Source organism: Manis pentadactyla, chromosome 8 (genome assembly GCF_030020395.1).
Source record: "Manis pentadactyla isolate mManPen7 chromosome 8, mManPen7.hap1, whole genome shotgun sequence".
In the NCBI taxonomy this organism is placed as follows: domain Eukaryota; kingdom Metazoa; phylum Chordata; class Mammalia; order Pholidota; family Manidae; genus Manis; species Manis pentadactyla.
The window spans coordinates 5,831,975-5,846,471 of record NC_080026.1 but is presented as its reverse complement, the minus strand read 5'-3'; the positions used below and the strand labels follow the sequence as shown (position 1 = coordinate 5,846,471).

Sequence of the window (14,497 nt, the reverse complement as noted above, 5' to 3'; positions counted from 1 at the left end):
CAAAGAGGAGAAAGAGGGGCTCTCCCCGCAACATGCATTTTCGTTGTGGGATGTCAGAGTCTGCAACATGATCAGAGCCTGGAAAACTAGGGTTTTGTCTTTGCCAACAGAAAAAAAATTGGCAAAGAGGACGGCGACATCTAGGGCTTGAAGGGATCATAGAAATTTTGCAGTCCAACTCCTGATTTCACATATAGCAGAACCAGATGGGTCAGTGGAATTACCCGGTGTCTTCAGCTGGTTAATGGCAGACTCAGGCCCGACAGTGGGGCCCCTGTGTCCTTTCTGATGCCCTCTTCCATCTCATGTGTTTTTTTGGTAATTGTAGGGATTGGAAAATCAGAGAACTTTTATTTTTCTTCTTCTAGAAGGCCCTGCCTTTCATAAAAGTGGTGCTGTTTCTCCATTAATATAATTGAATATTACAGGTACTTGGCTGCCTTTCAAGTGTCTGAACTTTGTATTTTCCTGTGACATTCTCAAATAATAGCACAATACAATTCTTTTCTTCTAACGTATTCATTCATGTAAAATACTTGTCTGCCATGGCCATATATGGCCATCTCTAGATAGAAGATTCCTGGCAGCTTAGGAGTTTAGGGAATATAGACCTCTTCATCTTAATCTGTTTGGATTCGAGATGCATGTAATGTGTCCTATTACTCGTAGGTTTCCAGATATAATACACAGGATGGTAGCAAGGTAAGATGAAAAAGCAAATCAAATTTCATACATAAGGAAAATCAAGCCTGAAGTACCCACTATTTTTTAAAGAGAGATAACAAGCTGTGGTTTTTCACTCTTTTTCTTAAAGAATTCCTTTAAAGTGTTCTCAGGAAAATGATTTTTGAGTAGATACACCCTAGCTCAAGGCAAATTCATTTCCAAAGAATCGACAACTCGTGGAAATCCTGAAGGTCTCTTTGGCTATATTGTCTCAAAGGACAACCCTTATTAGCTTCCCTCTGCTGTGGATTATCTGATTAAACGTCATATCACCACCTTGACAAAGCAAGTCTTCCCCCACTCAACATGATTCAACCTCTGGCTTTTATATTCCTGGGGCTGATTTTGGTGTGTGTTGAAGACTGGTGGAGGAAGGGATGCATCAAACTGAGTGTCAGATTGAGTTGAATACTCAGTCCAACTGTACATGCTGAATGTTGTTTATTCAGTGGATAGATTCTAAGGGATTCATTTCCTGAGAACTGGGGCTCTTCCCAGCGGGTATGTCTGTTGCCATATGTGCCTTGACTTGGTCAGGATGAAGACGACACAGCCATGATGTAGCAGACACCTAGCACCACGGTGGCTTAAAGAATAAAGTTTGCTTTTCTTCATGGAACCACCGGCCTAGTCTGCTGTGCTCCACATGGTCATCAGAGACATTTCTATTCATTTCCTTGATTTGGTCCATGGTGCAGTGGTTCTCAAACTTTTTGGTTTCAGACCCCTTGACCTTTGTAACAATTGTACAGGATTTTAGAGCGCTCTCAGGTTTTTTTTAGTCATATCTGTCAATAGTGTATAAGAAATTGAATGTATTCCTTTATTTACAAATAGCAAGACTAAATCATGACATGGTGACAACATGTTAAGAAAAATAACTTTGTGTTCTAACAAAACAAAAATTAGAGAGGTTTGCAACCCTCTCTATATTATACGGGCTCTTAGAGGAGAGCGGGAGTGGCTCCCAGCCCTGCTGCTGCATTCAATCTGTTGTGATATGTTTTCTGTTTTCTCTTTTTTGGATGAAGTATATGAAGAAAATCTGGGTTGGAAAAGGCAGAAGCATCTTAACTGTGTTTTCCAGAAAACTGTACTTACTCTTCTGAAATATTACACCAAAACTGGACAAGTTGTTTCTTTAATGTCAACCATGAGTCCAAATATACTGAGTATAGCTGGTTCTGTTTCCTAACGTCCTAAGCTGCCAGGCGTTTATACTTAGTTACATTAACATCCATTTATCTCTTTTTCCCTTTTACTCATGTATGAAATTTTAACATCGTGTATAGGAAGTTAGAAATTATTAATTCATTGAGTTATACAGATCTTATGAATATTGACATGTAATTATAAAAATACATATTTTAATGTTTTCATTGATCTCAGGAAAGTTTTAACTAACAGGAAACTGTTAGGTATATAGTAATCTATGTGTACTTTCCAAAATTTAACATTTCTGTGAAAGCTTGAATTTTATCATTAGCCATACATACTATCACTTGATTTTCTTGGAGTAACAGGCTCACTTTGTTCATTTTAGAGAAAATGCCTATAAATATCCAGTTCAGAATAACAAACCTTTGTGAGAAAAATAAATAGCCAAGTTTTCACTTACATTCCATTAAATTCATTCTTTTATTTTTTTCATGTTTTCTTCACCTTCATACTATTATTTCTTTTTGTCTGGAATAAATGTTAAAAATAAGAATGAGAAGACCTTTCTATACATGGCAATGACACTTTTATACCCAGCCCTCTTTCCCTGTGGGGTCTGGTAGCCTCTAGGAAGTTGTATGGTGCCAGCAGGCCACGTGGATCCCCGTGAAGCACATACAGAAATCTTTAGATAGACCTTTCATGTTGTTAATAGGAACAACAGTACACAGCCCAACTCCTTTGTGTTTTCATCGGATTAAAAATGAAGACTCTCTGTGTATCCAGACATGTCCATCAGGGGATCTTAAAAGAGAATCCTCCCTTTTCTCTCTCTCATCTGGCTCAGGTTTCCTCATTTGCTCTATTTCTATTTTGCAAAACCATATCTTATTCATGAAAACCAGCTGTGTGATTTGAAACTACCATGCAGGAAGGTTAAGGACTCACACACAGCTGGGACATGGTTGAGAGAAGCTTGAATTTCAGTCCTTTGCCGCCATGGTCTGTTCTCTTTATGGTGTTGGTGAGGTTTACAATGATCATTTCACACAGCAGTGAACGAAATAACAGGTGGATCTGGCATTGTGCCAACATGAAGAGGAGTCCAGTCAACATGAGTCTACTGGCTCATCACTTGCCTGTCCCTACTGATTTATTTATGAGCATACCCTGCCCTCTCTGGGGCATGCTGCTGCCCTCCTTGGGCTTAAAATTCTCCTTAGAAGTTGACAGTTGGTAAGGAAAATCAATACCAAAGAATGTAAAACCACAGAGACACTAGACACTTCTTAAACATTGAGAACTAATATATGGACCACATACTTCTTAAGCTGGAATGCAGCAGAGATGAAGACCCACAGAGGGCTGCCCCAAATGATTTCTGGGGGCAGGAAGTGAACCAAGGTTGATCAGGAAGCAGCAAGGCAGAGGGTGGAGATGGTATGCCAGGCACGGTGCCTCGGTAGTTAAGGCAGGGAGCTGGGAGTCGAGGGAACATGCCCAAGGCCCTTGGCATGGATAGCAGGGGATGCTTATTGGGAAGAACGGACTTAATCTTGCACAGCAGCCAGCCAGTCTAGCAGAGGGACCTGGACAGCCAGGTAGAGGGACCGTACCTTCTCAGCTGGAAATGAGGAGGAGGCTTTTAAGCTTTTTTTTTTTATCCTCTGGAGAATAATGCAAGGAAAGAGATGTTTGGGGAAAATTATGTTGTTGGAAGTCTGATATGGTATCTGAAAGATAAGGAAGTCCATGTTCTTCCTTCCATGTGGCAACTCCTCTCCTCCATCTACTGGCCCTTCTGCTTGTCCTGTGGCTTCAGCTACTGCGGCACCTCCAGTTGGAGCCATGCCCTCCGTCTCACACTCCAGGATGGGGCTAGGTGTCTTTCTATGTTTTCATGTACTGTTACTCCTCTACATCCATGTCTACCCTGCCATAGCCTGTCATGCAGCTGGTTTACCAGGAGATGGCCAGTTCCCTGGAGTAGAGAATCTGTCTGTGTGTCTGCATGTCTTGCAGAGTGCTTGATTCACGGCGGCCACTCAGGCATTACTTGAAAGAGTGAGTATGTGAGGAAAGTGCGATAGTATGAGCATAAAGGTATCAGGGAGCAGGGGAATTGATTTAGAATTGGACAGGAAGAGGTTGATGGGGATCTTCAAAGTGAGCGTGGGTGGGGTGGGTGGCAAAATGATGCTCACCACTGGAATGAACGCAGGGCTAGTATTCTCTGCTCTTTGCTCATCTTATTATTTCCCCCACTTACTTTCTCTTAATTGGGAAGTTAGAATAAAATTAATGATTTGTTTATACTTGAAATATCACTGTCAACATGTAAATACTCTGGAAGGCAGCTATTTCATATACTAGCTCTTAGTTTGAAGTTAATTAGAATTGAACAATTTGACTATGGTGATGTATTGTTTATACTGCTATAGTTATTTGTAAGAGCAAATTTGGTTATTTTTTTAAATTAGATCTATTAAAAATACATATAGTTGGCTTCTTTTTATTATTCAAGTAAGACCTGTCCATTGCAGAAAAATATTGCTGCAATCACATGGGTAACTTAATACTGACATACAAACATTAAGAAAAAAGTGAAAACCATCTGAGATACTCATTACTCAGAGATAATCGCTAAGTAATTTTGGTAAATATCCTGCCAGGCATAGTTCATGTGTATGTGTATATGTATGTGTGTTCGTGTGTCCAAATATATATCTACTTTAAACATAAAGTACACTGTATATTCTGCTTATGATCTGATTTTAACTTAAAATATGAATATGTCTCTTACATCACCTGAGCCCGTCTGATTTCAGCACAGATTAGTGGATAATTCTGTGTACCTTCGACAGCATCCAACATCAGATGCAAGCTGTGCCATATCTGCTCTTTCTCCAGAGCTGCAAAGGTCACGTAGAGAGAGGCAGGGACAACCTAGAAATATGGGGAATTAATACTAAACTGGAAACCAGTGAGGGATGGGAGTTGGTGGGTAAGTGCCCCAGACCCCTGTTCTGTGTTGGGAGTTACGAGCTACCTGCTGCATCGCTCTGCAGGTCCTCAGCAGAACTGAGGTGCAGTTGTCTGCAGCACAACAGGCCTGTCGTTCCTGAAAATCATATTGGATTTTTCCCTCATCTACTCAACTTCTCCACTTTTGTAGTTCTGTTTCCTGGGGTCACCTCTCAGATAAATACCCTGCACCCACATCCTCATCTCAGCATCTGCTTCCACAGAATCCCAATTAAAAACACGCCAATCTCATATTATTGAACAGTTAGATTTATTTCAGTTTCTCATTACTAGAAAAAGAATTGTAATGGAAATCCATGTACAAATACCTTTATGTGTGGGTCTAATTAATTATTTTTACAATAAATGGTGCATCACAGGGTATGCAGATTTTAAAGACTTTTAAAAAGGTATTCCAATTTATAGGTATCTTTAGAAAGGTATTCCAATTTATAGTGTTGGTTTCCCTGTATATTGCTGACACCTGGGCAGTAACCTCTTTAAATATTTTTCAGACTTGGATTAAAAAAAAATCTGTCTAGTTCTAACCTGTAATTTTTCCATGTCTTTGTCATAACATATTTTTGTTTAATGTATTGCCTATTTGTATCTTCTCCCCATTTTTCCCATTGGCTATAAAATACTTGACATTTTTGTGGGCTCTTCACATATTAGAGATAATAATCCTTTTTCATGTTATCTTATTTCCCTACATTATCTTTTGACTACTATAACCCATTGACATTATACTGACTAATATAAATTGTTGCCCAACACCATCCTTTGACTAAGTTTATGCATCTTAACAGCCACGCCCATTGCATTCAGGCACACCTCTCTCCCCGTGTGGACATTCTCACCATCTCCCCTTCCCTCAGGTCTTTTCACCTGGTTGCCTTTCATCTTCTCTTTCCTTCCCCCGGCTCCTGTATCCCTGATCCTGTTTTAAACATGGGGTTGGTCTGTCCCTTCTGCTCTGCACTGATTGTCACTGGGTGTAGAGGAGAGCCCACATCTGAATCCACGGGAGGAGAGTGGCTTTGCAAGCTTCCTTGAGATTCACAGCCACAGCTATTGTGAGGTGTGTGTGGAGTCCCTCAGCTGAGCAGAGGCCCAAGTAGAATCACTGGCGGGAGGGTTTTAGAAGGCTTGGAGATGCCATTCACATTTCTCTTCGCTTTGTTTCTGTGATCAAACTCTCATAGAGACCCTGGGACCTCAGGGCCCACCTCCAAGGACATCCTTCTATTTATGTATGCTTGGCGGATCTGCAAATTACTTTCTGAATTGATTACTGAATGTGCTGAAGGCACAGGCTTGACCAGATCTGGAAGACCAGCATCTTTTTTTAAAGCCTAATCAATATGAAAGGCTGCTTGCTATCTTTATGTAATGACATGGGGTCAAGTCCAAATTACATTTGCACATCGAGAGAGCTTTCAAAGCTGAGGCACATGCTGGGGGCCTCTAGGGAGGGGTCTGCTTTGCAAATTTATAGTTCTCTATCTGCTGACCCAGGAAAGGTGGAAAGGGTCCTCTTGTCTGCGGGGAATACGCTAGAGTGCTTACTACCAACCAGAAGCATCTTTAAGCCCAGACTAATGGCTTCATCCTCTTCATCCCAAACACAACTTGTTATCAATTTCTAAACTCACAAAGCATGGAATATTTCTTTGCATTTTGAGTCATTTTACAATGTGTATTAAAACTGTAGCATGCCATTTTGAATGGATTTGATTTATATTAATCATTTAAATCATACAGTTGAATCTTTCTAAAAAGGATTCACAGTGTTTATATAGCAATATTAATATGTGTGTTAACATCAGAAAATGGCACATAAAAGGAAAAATAAGCAAAGATGTGAAGGGACATCACAGTTGCTATGATCAGACTTTACACTTAGATCTCAGTTTCTCCAAACCAGGGTAAAATGATAACACGGGGTAATCAAATTTTCACTTGGTAAGCAGAAATATGCTAAGCACTCACAGAACAGAAGTATTTTTCTTCCCAGTCACTTAGGGTAACCTTGTGGTAACCTTTCCAGGATAAATTCATTGGAAGCATTTTTCTCATGCTTATTTCTTGCAACAACTCCTCAATATAAACCAAAGGTATAAGGAAGGTTTCAGTATAACTCAATTAGAGTGTTTTCAGGACCCTGCTTTTCAGAGAAACTAGTTTCAGGGTAGTTTAGGGATCTAGCTTTCTGGCATTTTAAAACATAATCTTAGGCTCTACATATTTTGCACATAAACTATGCAGAGGCCAGCCTGTGTCTTAGACTAAATTGCTTGACTGTTAGTTGTCTCAGCTGGGCTTTTTGAAAGTCATGTAGGAGTTTGGATAGAAATGGCAAAAGATGGAAGATTTCTCCTGGAAGATGCTGACGCTGCTCAAAGACCCACGTACCTCACATCTTCGATGAGGCAGCAAAATGTCTTTAATACTTGATGTGATTCATGTTCTTTTGTGAAATCCAAACTGTTATTAACTCAAAGAAACTATTCATTCAGCTGCAGGTATCTATTGATTCTTGAAAAAATGAAAATATATGTGTGTACATTTATATTTCTATATAATCATTTAATACTCACCTGGTCAACCAGATATCCTTTCCTCTGGTCTTTTGCTTCAAATGCTGTTGTTCCTTTGGGCTTACAGTGACATGAGAAGTATCCATGATCTGAGGTGAATGAGTTGCCTTGACTATTTTTTAAATACTTTATTTTTTCAGGCAGTTTTATATTCATAGAAAAACTGAGGAGCTGTTACAAAGGTTTCCTGTACGTCTTGGCCCCCCCGCACTTACATAACCTTTCTCATGATCAGATCTCCTACTCTTACTGTACATTTGTTACAGTTGATAAGCCTACATGTGTTGATACATTGTAATCACCCAAGGTCCATAGTTTACATTAGGGTTCACTCTTAATGTTATAAATTTTATGGGCTTGCGTAAAGAAAAGCCTTCTTGATTTTTGATAATTGCTCTATCATGACAGGTGGCATGGATTGGAAAGGTAGATTTGTGGGGGATTTTTAAACTATATTTTTAAGAAGTATGTCAAATGGAACTTTAAATAACTAAAAAATAAGACCAAAGCTATCTTATTGTAGTTGGCAAAGTGAAATGATCAGACCTGATCTATTTGTGTGTTAGTTCCGTTCACAATGAAAGCTCTACAGAACAATTGAAAAAAAAAGAAACCTGATAAAAGAGCAGATTTACTGACACCTAAAATGGCTTCCTTGCTTTTCTCTTTTATAAAAATCACAAAATAACTAGCACTCAGCTCTCATGCACATGGTCAAAATGCAGATGAGGACTACAGGATGACAGCAGCGGAGCTGACCTAGACCACCCTGGTGCTGGGGCTGGGTTTGCTCCGGGGAGGTGCAGCCACAGGAGCCTTGCGTGGGGCACCGTGTGATTGGTGGGGTGCTTGCTGCTGAGCTGTGTCTCAGCTGATGTGTCTGGGGGCAGATGTGCATGTTCTGATGAAAAATCCCATTACACGCTGCTGTTTAGATTGAGAGTGCTGGAAGTCATGTCTCATCCACCGTGTCACGCTCTGTCTTAGACTTCACATTGTTTTATATGTCTTCTTAAATCAAAATTAGTTGATGTGTATTTAATAGCTATCAGCACCACTTACGAAGAGTGGGCTTAAGATGCTGTGTTAGCTCAGGCTGCCGTAACAAAATACAAAGACTAGGTAGCTTAAATAGCAGCTCCCTATCTCTCACACCTCCAGAGGCTGGGAGTCCCAGCCACGGGCCCGCAGGGTTCATTTCTGGTTTGAGCTCTCTTCTGGCCTTCCTGTCTGCCTGCGGTCACCCCGCTGCGTTCCCAACATGGCCTTCCTTGCGAGCCTTTGAGGAAAGAGAGAGAGAGATTGCCCTTCCTGCCTCTTCCTTTCAGCTTGGGGCCCCACCGTTATGACCCCATTTAACCTTTATTACCTCCAAAAGGCCTAAATAGTCACATTGGGTATTAATGGCTTCAATCTATGAACTGGGGTAGGGCGGACACAATTCAGTCCATAACAGATATCAAAACAACCAGAAAAACTATTAATACAATTTCTGTTCACCAAGAAAAACAAACAGGATGTAAACCTGAGGGATCTTGTTGGTGGCTGGTAACCATGAGCTCTTTAATAATCGGAGGCATACTTACCCATCTAGACATGTGGCTCCTTTTGTAGATTAAACAGGATTCGGAGGTCCTTTCTAACCCTAAAAGTCAATTTTTAAATGTAACTCCTTTTGGATAACCAACTCCAAATGCCCACTATTGGTGGGAAATAATAATGTAAATCTTATGTTATTGGAACGACAGATTTGAGAATCCTTGGGTTAGATTTTCTAACCTTGGTAACATTGACTGATATTGTAAAGCCATGTGAAAAAGGTGTGTCTGTTTCTGGAAAGTGTGCTTTGAACTGGGGTTTGCTATCCTCGGTACAGAACTTTTTTTCTAGGAAGATGCCTGGCCCATCCCTCTAAACGGGATTTTCAGCATTTCTTTTTTTTATCCCCAGTATTCTTTTTGTCACCTTAATGTTTCAGCTTTTTATGTTCTTACATTATGCTTATATGTTATTATCCCTTAATTGGTATGCTGGAATATATAGATCTTGACATCAAATAAATGTGGAACTAATTCAGAAAAAGATACCTAGACAAAAAGAAAATGGAAAAAATTGATAAAATGGATTTAAAAAAAAGATAATCTCATGGTATCAATTCAAATGAAAGAAGTTACACCTAATGTGTTAAATGACAAGCAGCTAATCCAGAGTCACCCACCAGTGTTGAGCTATATAAAAAATTAGGAGAGTCACCTTCTCATAGATTTAAATTTTCTAATCTGTAAATTGAGAAAAATCATATTTATTCAACCTGTTTGACAGGGTTTGGGGGTATGCATAACATGAAATCTTAGAAAAATGCAGTGTGCATAAAGAAGGTGGTATTGATATCTGGTGTTGTCAAAGTGGGAGGTATGTGTGAACCTGCATCGTATGTGAAAGGGCTTATTGTTAAAAAGTTTGGCAAATAAGCTTGCAGGCTGAGCTTGGGAACTCCATCAATTTCACCATGTCTAGACCCTTGGGTCCTGCTTCAGGGGTGAGGGCCCACTGAGAGCAGACATTCATCCAGTATTGTTGCAGGTCAGCCAGGTCCCATCGTATAAGAAGAGGCAGGTCTTGGTGATGCACATGGAATGCACACAGGGAAAGGCCTGCCTGTTAGAAGAAAACCAGGGAGCCAAGAAACCCACCGAGGAAGGAAAGCTGTAAATGATGGATTTTTCTGGGTCACTGGGAGTCACACAGGAGCTCTCTGGCCTGCGGCTGGAAGGGATGGCCACAGTGGAAGGGATTCCCACCGCCTCTTTGAAGACAAGCACACACATGCCCTGTGGGCTTGGAGCTGATAAATTCAGAAAAATACTATGATGCTTGTTTTAGGCCTGGCATTTAGTTCTGTGTTCCTTTTCATTAACATTCAGTAAATGAATACGGAACTGTCAGTTCTGTGTAGATGCCGGGGGATAAACAAATGCAGATGACATAACTTTCCCTCGGGGACTTTCAGCTAATTTTGGAGATCATAAACAACTTTATCAGAGAGAAAGGTAGTAACTGACATTTGTTCTGTACTTTAAAATAGTGTCTGGTGTGTTGTGCCCACATTTAAAAATTATGCATATATGTGTGTGCTTAAAAACAAATCAATTTATATCTATATTACATAGAAAAAGGCCAAAGATGAGATGTGCATGAAAATGTTAATAGTGATCAGAATTCAATTTTTTATTATTTTCTATATTTTCTCTATCTTCTTCAAGAGACATGTATTGTTTATGTAACTGTAAGATGACAACATATCAAACTTTTGAAGCCTCTGAAGTATTTTCATACATGCTTTCTCACTTGAGCCTCACGACCACCCTGTGAGGCCAGTTGGTAATGCACATCAGTGTTTGGAGGGGAAACGTGGAGGAGACAGGGAGGCACCCAGGACATTACGTGCAGTGAGACTACGTAATATGTACAGTGTTGAACAGGTAGCAAAAGGCTAAGCCAGGCAAAAAGAAGGCAGGTGAGTAGTGCTTGAATGAAAGGAGAATATAAAGATCCCTGGACATTTTCAGGTTTAGGGCATAGAGTGATTTTTTACTGTAGTTCAGGCTTCCTCAACAGAGGCCTGCCTCAGTTTCCATCAGACTCAGAGGCAGGGTGCACAGTGGCGACATTTGGGTTTAGGACCAGACGGTTAGTTTGATTTCCAGCTCTGGCACTGCCTGGCTACTTAACCTGAGCAGTTATTTATAGACATAAAAAACTGGGAAAGTGAGTTCTTAACTATGATCCTTTAAAAGTGTATGAGATAGTCTAAAGGTAAACAACTTTTTAATTGGGTCAGTGAGTAACAGATCATGGAGAAAAAACCCTTGAGGAAAAGGTGTATGGACATGGGGAGAACTCAAATGTTAGCTAATACCACACCCTCATCCTCTTTGGCTCAGGCCTGATGAAGATGATAATGGGGTGCCAGGGTGTCCATGTGACTCTCAGGGGGACAACTGCAGTGTTCTGTCAGCAGAGGCTGGCAGTTTGTGATCTTATAAGGTCTGCAACAAGATAAGGAAGTTAGGTCAATACAAACATACCTAACATGAATCTTTCAATGACAATATTCTTCTTTTTTGAGATACACAAACACATACATGGAAGGGATCAATGATAGAGTGAGTGTTTCTTAATAATAAGAAACATACTGATGTATATCAAATGTATGTAGATGTATATACCACAAAGCGCTGATGGCTGTAGATATGGGATGCAAAAGAATTACAGAGTTAATACAAAAATAGGAGAATGTTTGTGTTGCTATTACTCGATTGTCCAGCAGTCTGTTTCAATATATACCAGACCCTCCCTGCTTATTGCAAATGTTTGGAATCTGCATGGATACTTAGATGTCCTCTCTGATTTTACAGTGTTTTAAGGCAAATTATTGCCATCAAATTCGGAATGATAGTTTTGTCTTTAGAAGAACTTGACCATAAACCAGAGGATGGAGTGTGCTGTGAGGGTTGATTCCCTCAGGGCTGGAATTAGTCTGAGCTGTCCTGCTGAAATAAGAAGTTTACCTGGCCAAGACATGAAGCAACTGATTAATAACATTGCTTTGGAAACATTGGACTGGAGGAGTGTCAGGGTGGTTTGCACCAACGGTTGGCATTGTTTACTGATGATACTGAGACTGATGGTTTGCATCTGGCTGTGGCGAGACCCCTGAAGGGCTCTGCTGTTAGGCTGATTACAGCAAAATATAAAAAACAGAAGCCAGGACTCCATCCTAGAGGGAGCCTGAAATACTGCCAGTTGGATCTAGAAGATCACCCAGAGAGAATGAATGGAATACGAATGGCCTTCCCATCCTATTTCTGATGTTTTTAAGTCTTTCTGTTCTCACACAGGTAGATTGTTGAAATTCCAAAATATCGGGGAATGAGAACCTGTCATGAGCATCTCTTAGCCTGCTTCCTTTCCAATGCATGTAAAATGTGTCTCTTTGTAATTTTTTTCAGACGCCCTGGCTGTGGAACACAAGGAACTGCTGGTACAACTACCCCTATCAGGTAAGGACGCACGGCTGCCTGGCTTTTCACACACGTAGAGGATCTTCCTTACATCAGTGTCATGGTTTCAGGCAGGTCCCCGCAGGCCCCTGGTCCCTGCCTGTCCCCTCCCCGCCCCTGCTGCTTGATGCCGGATGCAGCCTAGGTGGGGAAGTGGTTTGTCCCCAGGGACGTTCAGAATCGAAGCTCGGTGGCTTTAGCAGATGAAGGGTGACAGGTGCCTTTGCTGGAGAGATGCAGCCAGTCCCAGAGGTGGTGACTCCTGTCCCTAACAGCCAGCCAGCTGGTCATTATGGAGGAAAAGCCTGAGGGCCTGGCGGCAGCGCAGCCCTACCCAGACGGCAGGTGAAGCCCCAGGGTGGGGCTGGTACGGGCGTGCTGCGTGTGTTCTCTTTGTGGCTGAAAGAGCAGTGTTTAAAGCGTAATTTTCTTGAGCACAGAAGAATGGGCTTGTCCCATTACTCACAGACGACAGAAAGCCTGAAAAATGAGATTAAAGTCATACCCCAGAAAGGGAGCAATTTAGTCCTTCTCCACTTACACACCACTGGCCCTTCCATGAATTCAGTAATATGAGCATTTGTGGTGCTCCCCAGACCAGTTACTATTTGAGTATCAAAACTGGGTCTTTTCTAGTAATTTTTTGCTGAAAATTGTTCAAATTTCTACTTCAATAGGGATATTTTATGTAGGAGAATCAAGTGCAACGAGGTATTTTAGTGATAAAGTGAAGAGACATACATCTGATCAGCACCGTGGACTGCTGAGTCTGACTTGGGTTCTGTTGGGTTGTCTGTTTAGAGGCCTTTGGGCCGTTCGGTGCACAAGGGGTTAATGGGAAGTGGCTAGCTCCACATATTCCCTGTGTTGCTGCAGGAGGTAGGCACTGCACTGGAAATTCCTTGGGCAAGTTCAAGGCTAGGGACACGTTGAAATGGAATTCCAGTTTGCGTTTCCATCTCCCACGTGTGGAGGAATGTAAACAAGCAACATGACGTGGTTAGAGAGAGCTGGTCGTGCCAGGGCTGTCCACTAGAGGCCAAGACACCATGGTGACCACTCACTACACACAGTTGTGATTCTTGGGCCCAGCTGCCATGTCACTATCTTAAATACTTGGGATATTGTCATTCACAGTTCTGTTGGTGTCCTGTAACGATATACTGCATGGAAAAACCTACATATATCTAGGATTCTGTTTGTAAAAGCACATCAAAGCCTTCTAGAAACCTTAACTCAAAGGTTGGAGTGGCAGCTGCTCAAGTGCACTGCAGTGATGAGGTAAATTGTGTCACATGAGCAATATTGAGACAAATGCCACCTGAAATGTGATACTCTTCTGGGTGACTGTGACGTCATTTGGAATAGCATTCACATTTATGGCTGGAGCGAAGGAACTGCTGATTTCTGAGAAAGCTAGTTGCTAGGGCAATGGCCTAGAACGCGCTTGCAGACTATTTCAGAGACAACTACACAAAACATGGACACTTATGGGAGAGGCAGTTATGGTTGAAAACAGGAAACACTAGTGTAGGAGGAAAGATACTGTGTGTGGGGATTCAGATCAAGACGGTCTTTTCCTAACAAGATACATTGCTTGCTAATGAGTAATTTGGCATATAGCTCCCCAAATCTAGGACCAACTCATGATCTCTTGTGAAAAAGACAGTCCCCTTTGACAAAATCCATAGTCTAATAAATAACAATTAGCTGCTTTCTTTTTGTGAGTAACAAAAATAAAACAGCATATAATGATTATGCCTGTAATTATAGCACTTTGTGGGTAACTCTACATAAATAGATTGTACTTCATTGTCAGTCCCAAACCTTAAGAGCACTTTTAAAGATAGGGCCTGCTCACGAAACATATTTACAGTATGTATTTAGCATATATGTGAGATAAACAACTGAACAAATTTTTAGATG

The 14,497-nt window shown here is 41.0% G+C and overlaps 1 protein-coding gene across 2 annotated transcripts in view; it reads left to right on the top strand.

Annotated features, from left to right (window-relative positions):
• CERS6 (ceramide synthase 6) overlaps positions 1–14,497 on the top strand; it is a 297,980-nt gene that overhangs the window by 203,005 nt on the left and 80,478 nt on the right. For both annotated transcript variants that reach the window (XM_036884024.2, XM_036884025.2), the window contains exon 5: positions 12,521–12,571. In XM_036884024.2, coding sequence (XP_036739919.1) covers positions 12,521–12,571 — 51 coding nt within the window. The remainder of the gene's footprint in view (positions 1–12,520; positions 12,572–14,497) is intronic.